The 25113-nt window shown below is 44.5% G+C and overlaps 1 protein-coding gene across 2 annotated transcripts in view; it reads left to right on the plus strand.

The window, feature by feature from the left end:
- The window catches only part of kif14 (kinesin family member 14), a 167089-nt gene that overhangs the window by 90630 nt on the left and 51346 nt on the right, over positions 1-25113 (plus strand). For both annotated transcript variants that reach the window (XM_070887287.1, XM_070887288.1), the window contains exons 19-22: positions 3257-3398; positions 9342-9435; positions 11161-11302; positions 23429-23523. In XM_070887287.1, the coding sequence (XP_070743388.1) occupies positions 3257-3398; positions 9342-9435; positions 11161-11302; positions 23429-23523 (473 nt within the window). The remainder of the gene's footprint in view (positions 1-3256; positions 3399-9341; positions 9436-11160; positions 11303-23428; positions 23524-25113) is intronic.

A 25113-nucleotide genomic window follows, 5' to 3' on the forward strand; every position in this document is an offset into this window, starting at 1 on the left:
TCCTCCAGTTCCTGTGTCATGTAGGCTGAAGTCAGATCCAGCTTCGTGAACGTCTTTCCTCCCGCCAACGTTGCAAAGATGTCATTAGCCTTTGGTAGTGGGTATTGGTCCTGCAGGGAGAAACGATTGATAGTTACTTTTTAATCGCCACAGATTCTGACAGTGCCATCTCCCTTGAGGACTGGGACAATAGGACTGGCTCACTCACAGAACTCGATCGGTAAAATGATGCCCCCTCTTTGCAGCCAGTCTAGCACGATCTCTACCCTTTCTCTCATCATGTACTGCTCTCGCCTTGTGATGGATGGGTCACACCCCCGGAATTAGATGGATCTGCACTTTTGCTCCTTGGAATTTCCCGATGCCTGGTGCGAACAGCAAAGGAAATTTGCTTAAGACCTGGGCACACGAAGTGTCGTCAGTGGGTGATAGCACTCGGACATCGTCCCAGTTCCAGCGTATCTTTCCCAACCAGATCCTGCCGAGCAGTGGTACCATCGCCCGGTACTACCCAGAGTGGTAGCTTGTGCACCGCTCCATCGTAGGAGACCTTTACGGTAGCACTGCCGATTACAGGAATCAGTTCTTTCGTGTAAGTTCTTAGTCTTGTGCGAACTGGAGTTAAGACTGGCCTTGAGGCCTTGTTGCACCACAATCTTTTTGCCCATGATGGACTGATATGCGCTCGTGTCCAGCTGCATTGACACCGGGAGTCCATTTAGTTCAACATTCAGTATTATTGGGGGACAATTCATGGTGAATGTGTGCACCCCATGTACCTCTGCCTCCTCTATCTGAGGCTCTGGTTCGTCGTGATCCTCCGTAGATCTGTCCTCCTCTGCAACATGGTGGTTTGCAGGTTTAACAGGCTTTGCAGCTCGCCTGCACACTCGTTGGAGGCGTCCCATTGTTCCACAGCCCTTGCAAACATACTCTTTGAATCGGCATGAATGGAAACGATGATCACCCCCGCAGCGCCAACAAGGTGTTAATGGCTTTGCATTCATCACCCTTGATGGTGGACTCTGAATAATCTTCGGATGTTCAGCTGCAGATATGTATGACCTGCCCTGTACGTTATGATTCGAAAACATCAGCACTTTGTTCACCGTACTTGTAGCAGCACTTGTGTGCTGAGAGATTTGCTTTGTATTGTCACTGGTGGCAATGAACGCCTGGGCTATCGCTATGGCCTTGCTCAAGGTTGGGGTCTCTACAGTCAAAAGTTTGCGAAGTATGGTTTTGTGGCCAATAACAAGTACAAAAAAGTATTTGAGTATGTGCTCCAAATGTCCTTCAAATTCGCAATGTCTTGCAAGACGTCTTAGCTCGGCGACATAACTCACCACTTCCTGGCCTTCAAACCTTTTGTAGGTGTAGAACCGGTACCTCGCCATCAGAACACTTTCCTTCGGGTTCAAATGCTCTTGGACTAGTGTGCACAAATTGTCATACGATTTCTCCGTGGGTTTCGCTGGAGTGAACAGATTCTTCATGAGGCCATACGTTGGTGCCCCACAGTCGGTGAGGAGGATCGCCCTTCGTTTGGCAGCGCGCTCTTCCCCGTCTAGCTCGTTGGCTACAAAGTATTGGTCGAGTCGCTCCACAAAAGTTTCGCAATCATCTCCCTCTGAAAATTTCTCCAGGATGCCCACTGTTCTCTGCATCTTTGGGTTCGCTATCTGTATCTCGTTGCCAGTTGTAGTGTATGGAGAAAGAGTCAGACTGAACACTGAGCTCAAAGTAAAGTGTGATCTTATTCTTTTATTGCAGGTGTCCAGAGTACCTCTCCAACCTGTGAAGCCTCCTTAAATACCTGTGCTCCTAAGGGATTATGGGATCCTTTGGGGCGCCAGGGGATGAGGCCTCTGGTGGCTGTACAGAATAAATACAAGTCCACATATATAACAGGTTGAGCATCGTGTTTCCGGTTAAATTACCTCTGGAGAATTATTATTGGGCGAAACCCTAAAATCAGTAGCCCTGTGTACAAATATTGATCCAAATTCATGTCTTATAGCTAGTTGTTAATAACCCATGGATCAAAGTAATGGAGAAATGTTTAATTTTGCATATGATGGATGGGCCATGAATGAAAGACCAGACCATGTAATGCAGCAGCTCTACAAAAGTGAAGGGGAGGTGGGTCACAGGTTATATCAGAAGTATCATTGCTTTTCTCTACTATAAAGGACGACTTTCATTTGTATCGAGCCTTTCACGACCTTGGGCTGTCCCAAAGTGCCTTACAGCCAATTAAGTTCTTTTGAAGTGTAGTCACTGTTGTAATGCTAACTTTTGAGGTGATGCGTTGTGATGTTCCACTCCGCAATGCCTGGAATGTAGCCTGCTTGAGTCCAAATGCTCCGGAAAACAGCTAAGGGAAATAATCTTGGGTTAAGGTTTTTCAAATATAGCTTTTCTACCTGGGATAATATGCATGGTCACTTGAATGACGTCCATAGCTTTAGGTACCCACTAATATTGAACATCTGTGACGAGGGTAAAAGTGACACACAGGTTCCAAAAGTGCTGGTTTATTAGGTTTTGTTTCTGGGCTTTTTACGGTAGCCGTAATCGATTTTGTTTCAGTGTGTTTCAGCTGTTGTGGGGGGGGGGGGGAGAAGAATAATCTATCTCATGGTAAGCACACCTCCTGCCAGCTCAATCAAAACCGACTTTGACACTGAAATAGAGGTCTGAACTCTGCCCAAGAAGAATTAAAAATAAAATTAGCAACATTACAGAAAAGTTTCACTTTTTCCCCCCCCCCCCATTTTTCTTTGGCAATTTTCTTCCCTCTTTGTCTCTCAAAGACTTGAGCTTCTTGCTGGGCTATGGTTTCATGGACACCTCTGGTACCTGAGTTGTCACTAGTCAGGTGTGAAACCTCACAGTCGGCGATTCAACCTCACAGTGCAGCTCAATTCCGTCTTCTCCCACTTTCTACACCAGTACTTCTCACAGTTGTGCTATCCAGAGCGCCAAATCTGGGGCCCAGATCAGATCAGCTAGCCCAGCATGGGCTGGCAATCAGACCTGGGACCTGCACCTGCATGTTAGATATCTTATTGAGTCATTGGGTGCTCAGAATTTAACTTAAATGTTAATTTTCTCACCTAAGTATGTCTGTCGTTACACAATGATCAAAAGTATTATTTTAATGTAATTTACCAGAAGAAAACATACATTAGTTGTCCAGTGTTTTTCTGGGGAGCTAAATTAAACTACTGTGTTTTTTTAACTTCCCTCCCAGGCTCTACAAGATCACAATATACGCCATGTGAAGTTTCTTGATGCTCTGGAGGCAGAGAAGAGAAAGATGTCACAAGACTTGGAGAGAATGCAGCAAGAAAGGAAAAAGAGAATGGAGACTCAAAACAATACTTCATGTAAAAGTATGTTGCCTTTTAAAATATTAATACGTAACACACTGGCACAAATTGCTTGAGCGATCAATTTCCCTCTACCTAGAACTTCTGATCTCAACCAGTTTGCTGTTCGGAGGGAAAAATGAAGGGAAAGTTAAGATCCACGTTGTCACTATTGTACATCTAGTAGCTGACTCAGTGGCAGAGATGTGGTGCTGGGTCACTCACCCACCACCTTGCATGCACTGATGCCAAGTGGTTTCTCTAAACAGATAAACCAAATGTATCGTGATAGCTTGCCTCTGAAATATTACCTGCAGCAGTCAGCCACAATTATTATTAACTGCCACTTTTGTGGGGGGCGGGGGGGGGAACGTTGTTCAATAGGGTAGCATACTACCCACCACCTGTACTTTCAAAAAGAGGCATAGTCCCATCGTACAAAATTGCACATATTCAACCTCTGCGAGGACACGAGGAGTGTTTGTGTGGCAGGATATATTTTGATACAACTGTTGCTTGTGACAAATCTAGGTGAAAAGTTGGTCAGTAGAGCAGGGCACAATCAAGGCTAAAAAGAATACAAGAAAAGACGAGGTAACCTGTAATGATACAGTAACATATATAGCTTGGGTTATAAAAGCCCACAGATTGACGGAAGTAAGACATTCCACATGTTTGAAATCATGGAAGGATGGGAGCAGGAAGTTACAAAGGGACATAGACAGATTATGTGAGTGAGAAAAACTGTGGCAGGTGATGTTCATTGTGGGGACGTATGAAGACATCCACTTTCGATCCATGAAAGGACAAATTGAAATGTTTTCTTAATGGTGAGAAAGTAGGAGCTGTGGAGGAGCAGAGAGATTCGGGTGTCCGGGTATACATCACAAAGCTACTGCACAGTTACAAAAAGCAATCAAAAAGGCTAATGGAATGTTGGCCTTTATCTCAGGTCGGCTGGAATACAAAGGGGAGGATGCACAGAGCCTTGGTCAGATTCCACCTGGAGTACTGTGTTCATTTTAGGCACTGCACCTCAGGGAGGATATAGAAACATAGAAAATAGGTGCAGGAGTAGGCCATTCGGCCCTTTGAGCCTGCACTGCCATTCAATAAGATCATGGCTGAACATGCAACTTCAGTACCTCATTCCTGCTTTCTCGCTATACCCCTTGATCCCCCTAGTAGTAAGGACTACATCTAACTCCTTTTTGAATAAATTTAGTGAATTGGCCTCAACAACTTTCTATGGTAGAGAATTCCACAGATTCACCACTCTCTGGGTGAAGAAGTTTCTTCTCATCTCTGTCCTAAATGGCTTACCCCTTATCCTTAGACTGTGACCCCTGGTTCTGGACTTCCCCAACATTGGGAACATTCTTCCTGCATCTAACCTGTCTAAACCCGTCAGAATTTTAAACGTTTCTGAGATACCCTCTCATTCTTCTGAACTCCAGTGAATACAAGCCCAGTTGATCCAGTCTTTCTTGATATGTCAGTCCTGCCATCCCAGGAATCAGTCTGGTGAACCTTCGCTGCACTCCCTCAATAGCAAGAATGTCCTTCCTCAAGTTAGGAGACCAAAACTGTACACAATACTCCAGATGTGGTCTCACCAAGGCCCTGTACAACCGTAGTAACACCTCCCTACCCCTGTACTCAAATCCCCTCACTATGAAGGCCAACATGTCATTTGCTTTCTTAACCGCCTGCTGCACCGGCATGCCAACCTTTAATGACTGATGTACCATGACACCCAGGTCTCGTTGCACCTCCCCTTTTCCTAATCTGTCACCATTCAGATAATAGTCTGTCTCTCTGTTTTTACCACCAAAGTGGATAACCTCATATTTATCCATATTATACTTCATCTGCCATGCATTTGCCCACTCACCTAACCTATCCAAGTCACTCTGCAGCCTCATAGCATCCTACTCGCAGCTCACACTGCCACCCAACTTCGTGTCATCCGCAAATTTGGAGATACTTCATTTAATCCCCTCGTCTAAATCATTAATGTACAATATAAACAGCTGGGGCTCCAGCACAGAACCTTGCGGTACCCCACTAGTCACTGCCTGCCATTCTGAAAAGTACCCATTTACTCCTACTCTTTGCTTCCTATCTACCAACCAGTTCTCAATCCTCGTCAGCACACTACCCCCAATCCCATGTGCTTTAACTTTGCACATTAATCTCTTGTGTGGGACCTTGTCGAAAGCCTTCTGAAAGTCCAAATATACCACATCAACTGGTTCTCCCTTGTCCACTCTACTGGAAACATCCTCAAAAAATTCCAGAAGATTTGTCAAGCGTGATTTGCCTTTCACAGGTCCAAGTCAGCATGGATTTATCATGTCACCTCTTTCCAAATGCGCTGCTTTGACATCCTTAATAATTGATTCCATCATTTTACCCACTACCGATGTCAGGCTGACCGGTCTATAATTCCCTGTTTTCTCTCTCCCTCCTTTTTTTAAAAAGTGGGGTTACATTGGCTACCCTCCACTCCATAGGAACTGATCCAGGGTCTATGGAATGTTGGAAAATGACTGTCAATGCATCCGCTATTTCCAAGGCCATCTCCTTAAGTACTCTGGGATGCAGACCATCAGGCCCTGGGGATTTATCGGCCTTCAATCCCATCAATTTCCCCAACACAATTTCCCGACTAATAAGGATTTCCCTCAGTTCTTCCTCCTTACTAGACCCTCTGACCCCTTTTATATCCGGAAGGTTGTTTGTGTCCTCTTTAGTGAACACCAAACCAAAATACTTGTTCAATTGGTCTGCCATTTCTTTGTTCCCCATTATGACTCCCCTGATTCTGACTGCAGGGGACCGACGTTTGTCTTTACTAACCTTTTTCTCTTTACATATCTATTGAAGCTTTTGCAGTCTGTTTTAATGTTCCCTGCAAGCTTCCTTTCGTACTCTATTTTCCCTGCCCTAATCAAACCCTTTGCCCTCCTTTGCTGAGTTCTAAATTTCTCCCAGTCCCCGGGTTCGCTGCTATTTCTGGCCAATTTGTATGCCACTTCCTTGGCTTTAATACTATCCCTGATTTCCCTTGTTAGCCATGGTTGAGCCACCTTCCCATTTTTATTTTTACGCCAGACAGGGATGTACAATTGTTGTAGTTCATCCATGTGGTCTCTAAATGACTTCCATTGCCCATCCACTGTCAACCCCTTAAGTATCATTTGCCAATCTATCCTAGCCAATTCACGCCTCATACCTTCAAAGTTACCTTTAAGTTCTGGACCATGGTCTCTTCCCCAAGGGGCCTCGCACAACAAGACTGCTAATTAATCCCCTCTCATTACACAACACCCAGTCTAAGATGGCCTCCCCCCTAGTTGGTTCCTTAACATATTGGTCTAGAAAACCATCCCTTATGCACTCCAGGAAATCCTCCTCCACTGTATTGCTTCCAGTTTGGTTAGCCCAATCTATATGCATATTAAAGTCACCCATGATAACTGCTGCATCTTTATTGCATGCACCCCTAATTTCCTGTTTGATGCCCTCCCCAACATCACTACTACTGTTTGGAGGTCTGTACACAACTCCCACTAGCGTTTTCTGCCCCTTGGTATTCCGTAGCTCCACCCATACCGATTCCAGATCATCCAAGCTAATGTCTTTCCTTACAATTGCATTAATTTCCTCTTTCACCAGCAACGTCACCCCGCCTCCTTTTCCTTTCTGTCTATCCTTCCTAAATGTTGAATACTCTTGGATGTTGAGTTCCCAGCCCTGGTCACCCTGGAGCCATGTCTCCGTGATGCCAACCACATCGTATCCGTTAATTGCTATCTGCACAGTTAATTCGTCCACCTTATTCCGAATACTCCTCGCATTAAGGCACAGAGCCTTCAGTCTTGCCTTTTTAACACACTTAGACCCTTTAGAATGTTGCTGCAAAGTGGCCCTTTTTGTTTTTTGCCTTGGATTTCTATGTCCTGCACTTTTACTCATTTCCTTTCTGTCTTTTGCTTCTGTCTCCATTTTGTTTCCCTCTGTCTCCCTGCATTGGTTCCCATCCCCCTGCCATATTAGTTGAACTCCTCCCCAATAGCACTAGCAAATACTACTCCTCGGACATTGGTTCCAGTCTTGCCTAGGTGCTGACCGTCCGGTTTGTACTGGTCCCACCTCCCCCAGAACCGGTTCCAATGCCCCAGGAAGTTGAATCCCTCCCTGCTGCACCACTGCTCAAACCACGTATTCATCTGAGCTATCCTGCGATTCCCACTCTGACTAGCATGTGGCACTGGTAGCAATCGCGAGATTACTACTTTTGAGGTCCTACTTTTTAATTTAGCTCCTAGCTCCTTAAATTCGTCTCGTAGGACCTCATCCCGTTATTTACCTATATCGTTGGTACCAATGTGCACCACAACAACTGGCTGTTCACCCTCCCTTTTCAGAATGTCCTGCACCCGCTCCGAGACATCCTTGACCCTTGCACCAGGGAGGCAACATACCATCCTGGAGTCTCGGTTGTGGCCGCAGAAACGCCTATCTATTCCCCTTACAATTGAATCCCCTATCACTATCGCTCTCCCACTCTTTTTCCTTCCCTCCTGTGCAGCAGAGCCAGCCACGGTACCATGAACTTGGCTGCTGCTGCACCCCCCCTGATGAGTCATCCCCCTCAACAGTACCCAAAGCGGTGTATCTGTTTTGCAGGGGGATGACCGCAGGGAATCCCTGCACTACCTTCCTTGCAGTACTCTTCCTGTTGGTCTTCCATTCCCTATCTGGCTGTGGACCCTTCACCTGCGGTTGACCAACTCACTAAATGTGCTATTCACGTCATTCTCAGCATCATGGGTGCTCCAGAGTGAATCCACCTTCAGCTCCAATTCCGCAACGTGGTCCGTCAGGAGCTGGAGGCGGATACACTTCCCGCACACGTCGTCGTCAGTGACACCGGAGGCGTCCCTGATTTCCCACATAGTACAGGAGGAGCATAACACGTGTCCGAGCTCTCCTGCCATGACTTAACCCTTAGATACACTTAAATTGGCAACAACAATGCTAAAAGTTACTCACTGATATAGAAGAGAAAAAAGAAAAACTGCTCGCCAATCACTTACCCCCTTGGCTGTGACGTCACTTTTCTATTTCTCTCTCCTTGTTTGCCTTCCCCCCCTATAGCTGCACAAGCACGCCTCGCCACGCACCTCCTCGACTGCCGCCGCGTTGGGCCTTTTATAGGCCTGTCGCCGACCCCGGACTCGCGCCTCGCCACGCACCTCCTCGACTGCCGCCGCGTTGGGCCTTTTATAGGCCTGTCGCCGACCCCGGACTCACGCCTCTCCAAGCACCTCCTCGACTGCCGCCGCATTGTGCCTTTTATAGGCCTGTCGCCGACCCCGGACTCGCGCCTCTCCACGCACCTCCTCGACTGCCGCCGCGTTGGGCCTTTTATAGGCCGGTCGCCGACCCCGGACTCGCGCCTCTCCACGCACCTTAGAATGGGCTTAGAATGTAAAGCGCAGATTCACCAGGGCTGAAAGGGTTAAATTATGAAGACGGGCTGCATAAACTTGGCTTGTATTCCCTTGAGTTTAGAAGATTAGAGGGTGATCTAATTAAGAAGTTTAAAATGATGAAAGCATTCGATAGAGTAGATACAGAGAAGCTATTTCCTCTGGTGGAGGAATTCAGAACAAGGTGGCACAATCTTAAAATTACAGCTAAGTCATTCAGGAGTGAAATCAGCAAACACTTTTCACATGGTAGAATGCAGTACTATATTTATAAAATGCTGATCAAATATACAAATATACAAGATAAACAGATTAATTGTTGTGTATGGCTTTTGTCCCACTTGTGACTCTCTCTTTGGTCCCTTTTACTTGTGGGATGATTTGTATTCAACACTTAAACATCCTTTATGTATTTTACACAGTAAGCTGAATTGATATATAATTCATCCCCTAATTTGTGTTTCAGGTCATTCATACTGGAGCTCCATGAAACTTTCAATGATGATCCAGGAAGCTAACACCATTAGCAACAACCTGAGAAAACACACAGTTTTCAGTAGGTTAGTATCAGCAAAAATAACCTCCATACAAGAAGGCCAACCTTCTTGCTGTTGAACACCAGAGCTTGCACTCTGAGCCAGATGGTTTTCATTTCAGATTATTACTATAATTGATTTTGCTTGACATTACAAACATCTTCATTAGAAAATGATTGGCCATAAATTTTTTTGATGCATTCAATTATGTAGATTGTGGTTGACCGCCTCTGGTGTATATGTGCAATTGTTCAGATTCGATTTAGATGTAGGTGATTAAATCGAAATGTTGTTAACTGGAAGCTGAGGGAAGATATCCCTTCGCAGTGACGTCTGTACAAAATAAGCTAGAGAAAACAAAGGATAGTTGGCAAGTGTTCTTGATGTGATATTTTTAATTTGTAGGTGGCATAATCATTAAGCTTATGTGTAACTTTGCTTGCAAACATTTCATTTTCAGAACTGAATTTTGTATGGATATATTTTTTCTTTTTGTTGGCTTTTCAAGGATTAAACGCAAAGAGCGCAAAACAAACTGAAGTTTATTTTCAAAATTTTACAATACTCTGTTTCCGCCCCTCCCCCCCCAAAAAAAATATAGCAAAATTGCCATGGCATGCTTTCAAATTGCCATGGCATAATTCAAATTAGGAATAGCTGAATGGTGCATCCATTTGAGAAATTGCAATTTTTGTGTGGTATGATTCGTGAATGTCTCCGCCTCTCTCTCTCTCTCCCTCTCCCTCTCCCCCTCTCCCTCTCCCCCTCTCCCTCTCTCCCTCTCCCTCTCCCTCTCCCCCTCTCCCCCTCTCCCCCTCTCCCCCTCTCCCTCTCCCCCTCTCCCTCTCCCTCTCTCTCTCTCTCTCTCTCTCTTGCCTCTCTCTCTCTCTCTCTCTTGCCTCTCTCTCTCTCTCTCTCTTGCCTCTCTCTCTCTCTCTCTTGCCTCTCTCTCTCTCTCTCTTGCCTCTCTCTCTCTCTCTCTTGCCTCTCTCTCTCTCTCTCTCTCTCTCTCTCTCTCTCTCTCTCTCTCTCCTCTCTCTTCCACCCCCCCACCCCACCACATCTCTTGATACTGCATATCACAACATCAAATTGAACTTATTTAGCATCTTTACAGTATAATGTTCCGAGGAGAGATTGTAGGACTGGAGAAAGTTAGAGATGCTATGGGGTGAGGCCATTAAGGATGAAAATTTTAATTTGTTGTGTGGGTAGACTGGGAACTAATGTATGTCACTGAGGACAGGTGTGGGTGAGTGAGTGGGACTTGGTGCAGGATAGGATGCAGGTAGCAAAGTTTTAGATGAGCTGAAATTTATGGAGTCATGATTGAGGTGTTGGCCTGCTCCCAGGACCTCCTGCCAGAGTCATTTTTGAGTCAGCAAGAAAGTGCAAGACATTACTTTTTTTTCTTCTACCGCCCATTGGGGAAGTACTTTGCCTCCTTTCTGCTTCACCTTAATAACATGGGTGAGGCTGGAAACTTTGAGGAGCCATGCTCATAAGGCACTTTTCTTGCCACTTTGCCATAATATCCTGGAATGCCAACCTGATGCACTGCCTAAAAAATAATTATTTCATTATACCTAAAAATGCTTGTTCATGGTAACATTAGCATTGGTTTTCAGAACAGATCAGAATATATCCAGGTGAAATGTTTTAATTTGCTGACCTATTTGAAGGTTGTTCAAATGTATGCCTTTGCTGAATGTTTGTGCAGCACTAAAGTTCATGTATATTTTTTTGCAGGCATGAAGAGCCTGATGACATAAATAAAAGCATTCAAACAACAATTCAAGTGCATGTTAAAAATACTAAGCTGGGCATAAGCACTTTCTGGAGCTTGGAAAAATTTGAATGGAAGTTGGCAGCTATGAGGGAACTTTCTCAGGTAAAGCTTTATGTTCTAACTATAACAGATTAGAATATCTGTCCCAGCAATCCAGTGTCTTATTTAATGCATACATGAACAGCAATCTTTTCTCACTAATTTGGACCTGTTAACAGGAAATACAAACACACTAATTGTTAGTGTTTTATCAGAAGAATCACTCAACACTCAGTCGGTTCCAACGCCAATGCGGTCTTTATTAACGCCAGCGGGGAGGAAGCCTCAGGACTGGATCCAGGCACTTCACTCCGCAGAACAAAGGGTTTCATGGATCTTTATATGTTTTACAACAGTTTACTATAGTTACATCAGCCCAAACAGGCTGGATCATATCCAATCATACAGATTATGAATTCAATTAGACCAATAGATAGAGTTAGTTTCTAAACATAAAGTGGCTCATGTGTTGCTAAGAGATGTGTTGCTAAGGAGTGTGTTGCTAGGAATGACTCATGTATCCTGAAACCTGGTCCAGGCTCCCCTTATCTTACTGTCCTTGGGTGCTGTCTTTGGGTAGCCTCCTTATCTTAATCCTGTTAGAGTCATATTGTTCTTGCATTCACCAAAACATTCCCCTTCGGAGGCCTGGCTGATCAGAGACATCTGCAGAATTTGCTTGTTATTCCTGTGTGTTGGAAACAACAATTATCAGTTTCCAGGAATGCGGTCCATTTCAGCTAACACAAATCCCTTGAGGCTTTACGGGTAGCCATTTTATGGTATTAGAGTTACATTTAGTTCTAACCTTATACTACAGGTGTAGTTCTAACTTTATGCTACAGGTGTTGTTGCCCTAGGTTTTGATATATTCAGCAGATGCCTAATGCCTACAACACTAATGGTTTCCGACGATTTTTATTTACCACTTGGTGGCTCTTCATAATTAAAGTCTGCTGACTGTCTCCATTTTTCAGTCACCAGGATCCACTACAAACCATTTCGACAGATTTATCCAAAAGCCAAAATAATAAAATAAACCAAATACCTCAAAAATCTATAAAACCTTTAATTTGGGACATATCCCACTGACCTCTTCTAAGATTTGCTCCGAAATCCAAGTTGTGTGACTTTGTTTCATGTTGGTGCCGGTACAGAGAATGTTGCTATGTTACTACAGCAACACAGTGTGTACTACTTTACACCGGCACAAATAATTTGGAAATGCTTCAAGACAAATTTCCTTATGCAACCTAAACTTTACACCTTTACATCTTTACAGTTCTCTCTCTTTTTTCTTTCCCTCTGTTTTATTTAAAATTTCCCGGGGGCTAGACTTTCGACATATATCCGCCCATATAACCGCAGAGATTCTGTTTACCTCCCATATTTGATTATAAATGGAAATTATCGCCCATTTATCGCCGGCGGAACTTTCGGCATACAATTACCGCCGGGAATGAGCTGAACCACTCGCCATTTAAAAAAAATAAAATAAAATCTGACGTCGTCACTCGTGTACTGCCCAGAAGACTGTTTATAATGGAAATTAACACTCAAATACCGCCCAGGTTATCACCGAGCGCTACTTTTGGCATTTCGCCCAAATGATCAGTTATGCGAAAAGCGGCACTCGCCTGAACTTAACCTGGCGGTATGGACACCATTTTGTAAATCAGACGAAGTTTAATAAAAGGCTGCTTCAAGTTGAAGGGAGCATTGAAGTAATTCGTAAGTGATTTTAAGGGCGTTTTTAAAATCTTGACAATCATCTCATTACATTGTGGTAAATTTCAAGTTCATATTGTTTGTTGAGGACAATTTAAGAATTTTGAAGACAGATTAGGGCATTTATAGTAATGGCCCCTGTAATTTCTCAGCCAGTATTGATGACTACTCACATGCTGCAGAATAGAGATGGGAGAAGGTTCATTGAAGAGCATTGTGCCCAATCAAAGAGGTGGCAGACTGCTGAGGAGATGGGGACCTTATACCCAACGCATTTACAGGGATAAGCGATCATACCTGGACTTGTCCAATAACATGCGTTAGAAGGCTGCGCTTCCGAAAAAGGGGTCATCAGTGAGATATGCCAGCTGCTTAAGGGAGATCTGCAGCCTACCAGCACCATCAGGACCGCACTGCTCGTTGAGGCTAAGGTTATTGCGGCACTTTCCTTCTATGCATTGGACTCCTGTTAGGCCTCAACTGGTGACATTTGCTGCATCTCGCTGCACGCCACACAATGCTGTATTCGACAGGTGACTGAAGCCTTTACGCACGTAGAATGGACTTTATAAACTTCCCTATGACCAGGGAGGCACAGAGTCAGAGGGCTTTGGGGTTCTCAAGAATAGCAAACTTGCCCAAGGTGCAGGGTGCAATAGACGATACGCACATCGCCCTGCGAGCACCTTTTGGAGAATGCAGAGGTTTACTGTAAACGAAAGGGATTTCACTCCCTGAATATGCAGCTCGTTGTCGACCACAAGCAAATAATCATGGCAGTAAATGCAAATTTTCCAGGTAGCATTCATGATGCGCACATCTTGTGTGAGCACTGTCTCTGACCCTGTAAGAGTCAGCCACAAGGTCACTGCTGGGGGATAAAGGATGGCCTTGCCAGCTGGCTCTGACCCCTCTTTTCCCCCCCCCCCGAGAAAGACTCCGACGGAAGCCATCTAGCCACACGCAATATCGTCAAAGACAATTGGAGTGCTGAAGCAGCACTTCAAATGCCTACACCACTCAGGAGACAACCTACAATACCACTCTGAGCAGGTCGCTGAGTTCATTGTGGTGTACTGCATGTTGCATAACTTAGTTATCGGGAGCGGACAAGAATTGCCAGATGGGACTGCCGGTTCACCTCGGAAGAGAGAGAGAGAGAGGGGAGGAGGAAGAGGAGGAGGAGGACGAGGACTTCTGGGAGGACAATCAGTCTGGTGATGAATCCATGCCCCCCCCCCCCACCCCCCCTCATACCACAGGAAAAGCCCCGGGTTAGTTACGCAACTGCAAGACTGTTGCGTCAGCAGCTCGTAAATGAACGCTTTGCGTGAAGTTACGTTGGTGACAGTTATAGTTGCGTTACGTAACGTTTTGTTTCATCCTTGCCTGGCCTGGCCATTGTTTGCAACCCTTGTATTGATGTTTAACCTTCTGTTATTAGAAGACACTGCACAACAATTGTTGCGTATCTGTGGCCACACTTCCCTCTACCTCTAACCCCCCTCGTCTTAACCCCCCTTTCCGACTTGCGCTACCCCTTCTGCCCGCATTAACGCCAAGTCGTCTTGCAGCAGGGCACCTCGAGTGCTGCTGCTATGTGTGTGTGTGTGTGTGGGGGGGGTGGGGTTGGGGTGACTCTTGGGATGTGGGTGGTACGGCGCCTTGAGGTGCAGTGCCGTATCCCAAAACCATCGCCTGCCGCATGGCATCGACTGAATCGGTCGCTCGCTGCATTGCCGCAACCATCTGCACCATGTCCTCCGAGATATGCACAGAGGGTGCGGCAATGTTGCCGGTCAATCCACCAATCGCCTGGAGGAGCTCTCGACCAATGTCGACCCACGCCCTAGACAGCGACACCATGTCCAGGTTTACATCCGCCTGTCACGCATGCCTACCTCGCCGAATCAACCTCCGCAAGGTCGGTATAGGCGCTGGGCCACCCTACTGCAAGCTGCTTGGTCCCGCTACCTCACCCGTTGATGAGGACGTGGCTGCAGGTACAGTGGACCCTTGAGTTGCCGCCTCAATCTGCACTGAGCAGCATGGTTGAGGCTCATCATCCTCCTCCGTCGTCTCTTCACGTGGTTAGGACAACCTGCAATAGAAGAGGTGACACTCCAGGGGTCTCCACGTTCCTACAATAATATAATTTGAGGTTAGAAGATAAGAGTAGGTCAGGGTGACATGAGAACGCTTACGCTGTGCAGGCATATGTACGAGGAGCAACACTACTGCAATAAATATCACCAACAGACATTACATATAATTAACATGAGAGTACAGAAGCTGCATGGCATTACAATAACATTTCATCATTCTAGCATTAATTATATAACATTACGTCATTCATATATTATACTCAAATGACATTAAATTATTTTAAATTACCACTGGTTTATACATTACTCAAGTGATGCAACAATGGGATCTGCACACCACGGGTGGCCGAATGATTATGCGCCCCGACCAGGGCTGAGCCCGCTCATCCAGGTCCTCCTCCTGTCCGCCTGCGCACGGCCCGATTCTTAGATATCATCTTCTACAAAGGTGACCAGAGCATGGCATAAGCTAATTGTCTAGGTACTATTACGGAAATGCACAGATATAATCCACAATTCGTCATCGCCCATGCTATTCATCGTTAATGTTATATTCTAATACGGTTTGTATGCAATTGATGCATCATCATAGGCAGTCCCTTGTCTCTAGGATGACTTGCTTCCACACCAAAAAGGCATGAGTTCATAGGTGTTTCAATGAAGGACCAAATATTCCAAGTTCCGAACTACATCCTGAAGGGTGGAAGATGCCTGTGCATGGATTTTTTTTTTTTAACGGTTGCACACCAGCCACCACTCGGGCTTGACAGAGCTAGGTCTTGGTCCAGTGGCAAGGATTAACCAAGACAACTGGAGACCAGCTCTGCTGCATGGACCTAGTGCGCGCGCATATTGCTATGTGAGCTGGTCCGTGCTTCCCCTGGGCCTATGTCTCTCCTGGGCCCCAATCATGTCACTCCACAATCACTCGCCGCTCCTGCTGGACCTGCCCACGCTCCAATCACTGACCTGGACCTTGACGTCCAATCCAATTGTCCTCTTTGCTGCCGTCGCCCTCCTTCACCAGCACCGACCTGCGAGAGCGGCAGGTTTGGGCCATAAAAGGAGCGGCGAGCGGCAGCCTGGAGCAGCGTGGCGGCAATTGATGCATGGTTATAACATCTACGTTCAGAGAAGAAATTTAATTAGTTCTTAACCACGATCTTATGTGTGACACCAAGATTACCCAGCTTAATTACAATCCGGCAGATTTACATTTTGATTAATGAATAAGTCAGTGCATCATTACAATTATTAATTTAATACTCACTCTTGCAGACCCAACCAGGTTGTTCCAGCGCTTGTGGCACTGGCTTGGCTCTCACATTGTGGGCCGCCGAGGAAACCACTTCGGCGATCTCCGCACATATTCTCTGGTATGCGGGGATTCCCACGCCCACCCTGGGTTAATTGGCCCCACCGAGTCACCACCTTGTGGACCAAAGCTGCATTCACCTCATCCGAGAATCTTTTCACTCTCCTTCCTCCAACCTCCCCCAAATCGCTCTCTTCACCCACATCTGCCACCTCACCAATATCACTCACTCCGGATTCTTCGTAATCCATCTCCATTTAAAAAAATAAATGAATATCCGATTTATATTTGTAGCCTCGAGTGACACAACCTTTCGGCTCAGGCCCAAAGAAATGCGCTCGCTCTCTCTCCCTTTGTGTTCTGAGCATGTGCAGACGACCCCTGACCTTCCGAATTGCGGGAAAAGTTAATTGCCTAAAAAAAAAACACGCATGCGCAGAACGGCCGTTGGTATGGACGCCGGCCTTGCACGACTATCGGCCATTTCACATCGCTATCACTATCTCCCAAATTGAAAAGCGAAACTAGCATTTTTTTAAAAATGGGCGATATTCTGGTGGTTCTGAAAAGTGAAACGACCACTAACGCCGGAAATATCGTCCATATATGGGCGATAGCGATACCAATGGAAAATCTAGCCCCCTTTCTATCTTCTATTATTTCTTTCCTTGCCTTGTTACTTCAGTTTTTTTCTCTTCTGTTTTACTTTTTTATGACCATTTCAGTTTTTTTTAATATTTATTTCTTTTCAATTCTGCAGTCTATTCTTGTCTTGACAATTTGTCTACTCTGGATGACCATTATGAAAATAGTTGATTAGAATCCCAAATGCAAAAATGTCTTTTAAAAAGTATTGTGTGCTTGATTAGATCATAAAATACATGGCCAACAATTTTTTTAAAGTTGGAATCAAAATAAATATTTTTAATAAGGAGAATCAATAAAGTAGAATCATTGAATAGTACAGCACAGAAGGAGACCATTCGGCCCATCGAGTTCACCGGCTCTTTCGAAGAGTAATCCAGTTCGTCCCATTCCCCCCGCTCTTTTCCCCTGTGGCTTTTTAATTAGAATTTAATTTGTTGTGTTTACTGTGAAGCAGTGATGCTAAATTAATACCATGGGATAAAACAGTACAAAGTTTCCGTTGCTATAATAATGTGCACGTGCTTTCATGTTATATTTTGTTATTTACAGATATTCACTTCAAGTGTGTGTTACTAATATGCAAATTCCCATTTTTTTTTGTCGCAGCTTTTTTTCTAATACTATGTTTTTTTAACTAAGCTTTTTTCCAATGTTGTTCAATTTTATGGACTGCTGTTTCTCTGATTTTGTGCCATCACTGTTGAGGCTTGATAAGCTGTGGTGTGAAAATAAAGCCAATTCTTCAAAATTAAATTGTATCCTTGCGCACGACAGGGAGATTCATGAGCCATAAAAATGGACTCTGGACAGGTTCTGATAAAACAAATTCTGATGTCATAACCATTAGCCTGGCCTCAATATTGGACACTGCTATCTGTCTTTTCCAACTGAAGTTTAATCAAAAGGTGATAACATGGGCATTTCAGATCTTCAGCATGTTTTACACACACTGCAAAATGTTCAGGCCTGTATTAAGCTTTACAGAAGAACATGGTAATATTTTGTTGCAAAATTGTTTCATATTCTAGTTTTTTTTAAACCTTTAAATGCTGCCTGTTTCACTGTCCTTTTTCTGCCTCACTTTTATTTTATTTATATTGACATTTGTAGCTCAGCAGTAATTTTCCATTGTGTTTTATTCATCTCTAGAGGACAGTAAAATGAAAGCTGTTCTCTTGTTCTCCAGCAGTTATTTACCAAAGTTAGTTTTAAATTTGCAAGTTGATAGTTTAATTCCCTCTTGGTATGAGACAACTCAATCAGGTTACATAGAAACATAGAAACATAGAAAATAGGTGCAGGAGTAGGCCATTCGGCCCTTCTAGCCTGCACCGCCATTCAATGAGTTCATGGCTGAACATTCAACTTCAGTACCCCATTCCTGCTTTCTCGCCAAACCCCTTGATCCCCTTAGCAGTAAGGACCTCATCTAACTCCTTTTTGAATATATTTAGTGAATTGGCCTCAACAACTTTCTGTGGTAGAGAATTCCACAGGTTCACCACTCTCTGGGTGAAGAAGTTCCTCCGCATCTCGGTCCTAAATGGCTTACCCCTTATCCTTAGACTGTGACCCCTGGTTCTGGACTTCCCCAACATTGGGAACATTCTTCCTGCATCTAACCTGTCTAACCCCGTCAGAATTTTATATGTTTCTATGAGGTCCCCTCTCATTCTTCTGAACTCCAGTGAATACAAGCCCAGTTGATCCAGTCTTTCTTGATAGGTCAGTCCCGCCATCCCGGGAATCAGTCTGGTGAACCTTCGCTGCACTCCCTCAATAGCAAGAATGTCCTTCCTCAGGTTAGGAGACCAAAACTGTACACAATACTCCAGGTGTGGCCTCACCAATGCCCTGTACAACTGTAGCAACACCTCCCTGCCCCTGTACTCAAATCCCCTTGCTATGAAGGCCAACATGCCATTTGCTTTCTTAACCGCCTGCTGCACCTGCATGCCAACCTTCAATGACTGATGTACCATGACACCCAGGTCTCTTTGCACCTCCCCTTTTCCTAATCTGTCACCATTCAGATAATAGTCTGTCTCTCTGTTTTTACCACCAAAGTGGATAACCTCACATTTATCCACATTATACTTCATCTGCCATGCATTTGCCCACTCACCTAACCTATCCAAGTCGCTCTGCAGCCTCACAGCATCCTCCTCGCAGCTCACACTGCCACCCAACTTAGTGTCATCCGCAAATTTGGAGATACTACATTTAATCCCCTCATCTAAATCATTAATGTACAGTGTAAACAGCTGGGGCCCCAGCACAGAACCTTGCGGTACCCCACTAGTCACTGCCTGCCATTCTGAAAAGTACCCATTTACTCCTACTCTTTGCTTCCTGTCTGACAACCAGTTCTCAATCCATGTCAGTACACTACCCCCAATCCCATGTGCTCTAACTTTGCACATCAATCTCTTGTGTGGGACCTTGTCGAACGCCTTCTGAAAGTCCAAATATACCACATCAACTGGTTCTCCCTTATCCACTCTACTGGAAACATCCTCAAAAAATTCCAGAAGATTTGTCAAGCATGATTTCCCTTTCACAAATCCATGCTGACTTGGACCTATCATGTCACCTCTTTCCAAATGCACTGCTATGACATCCTTAATAATTGATTCCATCATTTTACCCACTACCGATGTCAGGCTGACCGGTCTATAATTCCCTGTTTTCTCTCTCCCTCCTTTTTTAAAAAGTGGGGTTACATTGGTTACTATTTTGCCATTCTCAAATCTGAATCGTATAGGGAGTGAAGAGAATGAAAATAATCACCACATCAACCTTAAAACTTGGGTTATTGCCAGGAAGTCTGAAAATCAAATAAATATCCTAATGAAAAAAAACAGTATTTAATTGCATGTGTGATTTGCTATTCTGCATTGACTTGTGTGATGAACATTTGTGCTACCCACTGAGTAACATCATTTGATGTTCAGCGTTAAGGAACTGAGGAATTTCTACTAAGTTTGGCAATTCAAAATTAAGCTTGTATTTATAAGGACAAAAAAGTCACCAAGGTGTTGAGGGCAGTAACAAAGAAAGAAAGATTTGCATTTATAAAGCCCATTTCATAACTACCGGACATCCCAAAGCACTGAAAAGCCAATGAAGTACTTTTGGTAGTGTAGTTACTGTTGTATTGTAATGTATGGATTGATTAATTTTACAAGTAGCTTGTGATTTATGAACTCTTCACTTGCATTATTGACTCTGAGACCTCTATACTTACTGCTGACCTTCACCACACCTGACTAAGGAATGTTCTCTGCAGTGATTTGAATAGTGTGGCAGGTGTTACAAATTACAGTCTGCTATAGATATCTTCTCTGGTTTGATGGCAGCAGCCACTACTGCAAGCTGATTCCATGTTCTTAGTTCCGGGACTGTGAGCGTGGCTGGCAAGACCAGCATTTATTGCCCATCCCCAATTGCCCTTGAAAAGGTGGTGGTGAGTCCCCTTCTTGATCAGCTGCAGTCCTTGTGGTGAAGGTAGTCCCACAGGTGCTGGTGTTCCCATGTTCCTGCTGCCCTTGTTTTTCTAGGTGGTAGAGTTCGTGGGTTTGGGAGGTGCTGTCGAAGAAGCCTTGGTGAATTGCTGCAGTGCATCTTGTAGACGGTACACATTGCAGCCATGATGCGCCATTGGTGCAGGGAGTGAATGTTTAAGGTTTTTTAAGCTTTCTGTTTAAAAACCTGACTTCTCAGTGGTTCTGTCATTATTTTATCTCTGTTTGCAACCAGCAGGCAGGGCCTATACCACACAACCCCTGTTGAACACTTGGGGCCAGGGGCTTCCCAACACATTGGGTGTGAGGTGTTTAATGATTGCATTAATGTTTAAGGTGGTGGATGGGATGCCAATCAAGCGGGCTACTTTGTCCTGGATGGTGTCAAGCTTCTTGAATGTTGTTGGAGTTGTACTGATCCAGGCAAGTGGAGAGTATTCCATCACACTCCTGACTTTTGTGTTGTAGATGGTGGAAAGACTTTGAGGAGTCAGGAGGTGAGATACTTGCTGCAGAATACCCAGCTCTGACCTTTTGTAGCAACAGTATTTATGTGGATGGTCCAGTTGAGCTTCTGGTCAGTGGTGACCCACAGGATGTTGATGGTGCGGCATTTGGTGATGGTAATGCCATTGAATGTCAAGGGGTGGTGGTTCGACTGTCGCTTGTTGGAGATAGTCATTGCCTGGCACTTGTGTGGTGCAAATGTTACTTGCCACTTAGCAGCCAAAGCTTGAATCTCATCCAGGTCTTGCTGCATTCGGGCATGAACTGCTTCATTTATGTTGAGAGGTGGACTCATTGCCCAATATCTGTTAAATGATGGGTTAACCCAGAGAATGTTAGAATGCATTCGACTTGACATGTGACCTGATATCTTTCTCACAAGCCTTCATGTGTATTTTTCCAATCCTTCAGCGGGGACAGAGTTTACATTTTGTTGAGATGATACCAGAATGAATCATGTTTTATTTCTCAAAGTGAACCTACAGAGCAACTGCTATGATCAGACTTGTTTAATGAAATCAGTACAACTTGTCTTCAAATAATAATCACCGTGTTATGCTTCTCTACATCAGTGTGCCATCTTGCTTGACAAACAAAATAACTTTTAACACTTCTACGTTTTAACCTTCTGAGTCAGGGTGAAAGCCTGCCCTAGCAGCTTTCTGTTTAAAAACCTGACTTCTCAGTGGTTCTGTCATTATTTTATCTCTGTTTGCAACCAGAAGGAAGGGCCTATGCCACACAACCCGTGATGAACACTTGGGGCCAGGGGCTTCCCAACACAATGGGTTTAATGATTGCATTAATATGTTAACAAATTAACAAATCCACCAACCTGACCCCGCCACACAGCACTGTCCCCCGGTCATCAAAATCCACGGCAAGGGCTTGGACAACGTGGACTATTTTCCATACCTCGGAAGCCTACCATCAGCAAGGGCAGACATCGATGACTAGGTCAAACAACGCTCCCATTGTGCCAGCGCGGCTTTCAGTTGCCTGAGGGAGAGTTTGAAGACCAGGACCGCAAATCTGGCACCAAGCTTGTGGTCTACAGGGCAGTAGTGATACCCGCCCTCCTTTCTGGCTCAGTGACGTGGACCATATACAGCAGACATCTCAAAGCGTTGGAGAAGTACCACCAATGCTGCCTCCGCAAGATCCTGCAAATCCACTGGGAGGATAAACGCACCAACGTCCGTGTCCCCGCTCAGGCTCAGCATCGAAGCACTGACGACGTTCGACCAGCTCCGTTGGGCAGGCCACATTGTCTGCCACGAGACTCCTTAAGCAAGGGCTCTACTCTGAACTCCTGCACGGCAAGCGAGCCCCAAGTGGGCAGAGGAAATGTTTCAAGGACACCCTCAAAGCTGCCTTGATAAAGTGCAACATCCCCACCGGCACCTGGGAATCCCTGGTCCAAGACCGCCCAAAATGGAGGAAAAGCATCCGAGAGGGCGCTGAGCACCTTTTTGTTTCGTCGCCAAGTGCATGCAGAAATCAAGCGCAGATAGCGGAAGGAACATACAGCAAACCAAGCTCCCCACCCACCCTTTCCTTCAACCATTGTCTGCCCCACAAGAACACAAGTAATAGGAGCAGGAGTAGGCCATTTGACCCCTCGAGTCTGCTCTGCCATTTAATAAGATCATGGCTAATCCAATCATGGACTCAGTTCCACATCCCTGCCCGCTCCCCATAACCCTTTACTCCCTTATTGCTCAAAAATCTGTATCTCTGCCTTAAATATATTCAAAGACCCAGCCTCCACAGCTTTCTGGGGCAGTGAATTCCACAGATTTGCAACCCTCAGAAGAAATTCCTCCTCATCTCAGTTTTAAAAGGGCAGCCCCTTATTCTGAGACTATGCTCCCTAGTTTTAGTTTTCCCCATGAGTGGAAATATGCTCTCTGCATCCATCTTGTCCAGCCCCCTCATTATTTTATGTTTCGATAACATCACGTCTCATTCTTCTCGATCACTTATTCTTTTTGTGACCGAGACTGTAATTCCCATATTGGACTGTACAGCCACCTGAGAACTCATGCTAAGAGTGGAAGCAAGTCTTCCTCGATTCCGAGGGACTGCCTGTGATGATAACAAATTACTTACTGTTTTTGGTGTTTGCATCATGAGCATTTTAAGCACCTTTTGTCTTGGTCCTTTTATTTTAAACTTCCCTGAATGCACTTTACTTCAAAACCCAACATTTAAATGTGGCTCTCTTCCATATCTTTTCTGTGGAGAATTGGTCAAAAATCCTGAATGTGACAGGAGGCTACATTCTGACTTGCAATATTGTTTCTCTTTCAACATTAGTACCCATTTTGGTTATAAATGTTATAATACATGTTCTCAACAGGGAAATACAAATTCCAGAGATGAAGATCTTTTTTATGACCCTAATGATGACTGGGAAACTGACTTGACGCACTCTTCCTCTTTCTCTAGAAGACGGTGAGTAGCTTTTGAAATATGCTTCCGTGTAATTAAAAGTTGATTTGAAAAGTTCAAATATAATCTGATGTTGAAATGTACCAACCAAAGGTGGGGCTCACTTTGCTGGTATTGGGAGTGGGTTATACCCTTCAGTCTCGGTGGCTTTCTCTGAATCAGTAGTGTGCCACGGGTTGCCAAAGCATTTTTTCGGTACTTTCCAGTCATGGGTGCAGCATTGACTTTGCACTGTTATTTTTGACTATTGTCCATAAACACTCAAATGTAGTTCTGGATATACCCTCTATAGTTGTTTTTGAATTGATAAAACTTTGTTTTAGTTTTAAAGAAGATAATGCAAAGCCCATTGTGAGTATAATGGGCTAGAAATTCAGTGACTTTGCAACCGGGGTTTTGGTGATATTTCACCCTCCACGGTGGGAACTTCGGTGACTTTTTTGCAGCGCGCTTTCCACGTACCGCCGGGGAGAGGAGCGCCGACGTACAACGCCTGAAATAGCATTTTTGCCCGAAATTTGGCGCTCTCCGCACCAGTATTTTGTGTCCAGAATACCAATGGGGAAAAACCTGCGTTGCAGCCCTGCCAACAGCGATAAGTATGAAGACCTGCAAAAGAAGTAAAAGTTTTTATTTTTAAATTATTTTTCAGCGATTTTAGTAGGTAAGGGTTTTGTGAATATTTTTGTAACTTTTTTTTGTAGTTTTTCCCCTCTCCCAAGGCGCCTCTTTAGCAGCACCATCGACCCCGGACTAAAGTTGCCTAAATTTGCGGTTTGCGGCACAAATCCTCGTGCAACGGCGATTTTTACCGCTACGCAAATTAAAGGCCAAAAGTCGGGCCTACTAATGGTAGGGAAGCGAAAATGGTAATTTGGTGTAAAAATACCGTTTGCACTGAAAACTGAATTTCTAGCCCATAATATAAGTCTGTAATTTCAGGTCATCAAATTCTCAAGCATCACTACTCGTATAATAATCTTTTTGTAGGTTGGGCTTCCATGTTTTAAAGAGTATGGAGTATTAACTTTAAGTGGGAAAATCAACTTCCGACATGTAGATGTTATACTAACAATATTCAGTTGTGTTCAATATTTATTTCACACATTCCTGATTTGTGTCTATTACATGTGTTTCCCCCCCCCCCCCCCCCCCCCATTTTAAAAGTGCTAATTTTTCTTCCTCATTATTTTTGGATCCAGCCATTTCCAACCCAACTGACAAGCAAGTGATCCCTTCTGAGACACTTTGAAAATTGTATTTTTAATTGTGTGCTTCACTTTCTCTGGGGAAATGTGTAATCTGCACCTAGCAGTCAGTCATGATGGCATGGCTGAGATTATATAGGGGAGTATGGGTTTGTGTCCTAATGCTACATGGCATAATGCATTTGTTGATACACCAAGTGATGCACACAGCCCCATAAATTTTATTTTTCTGAAGCAGTAATTAAATATGGCTTTTATATATTACAGCAGTAGCTCTTGCATTTTTATGTTGTCTTGTCAGCTTGGTGTTCTTTTCAGAGCAGTACCTAAAATGTTGATTTTTAATAATTGGTAAGTTGTTCCAAGTTTCAAAGTTTGAAAAAGT

This window comes from Pristiophorus japonicus, chromosome 8 (assembly GCF_044704955.1).
Source record: "Pristiophorus japonicus isolate sPriJap1 chromosome 8, sPriJap1.hap1, whole genome shotgun sequence".
In the NCBI taxonomy this organism is placed as follows: Eukaryota; Metazoa; Chordata; class Chondrichthyes; family Pristiophoridae; genus Pristiophorus; species Pristiophorus japonicus.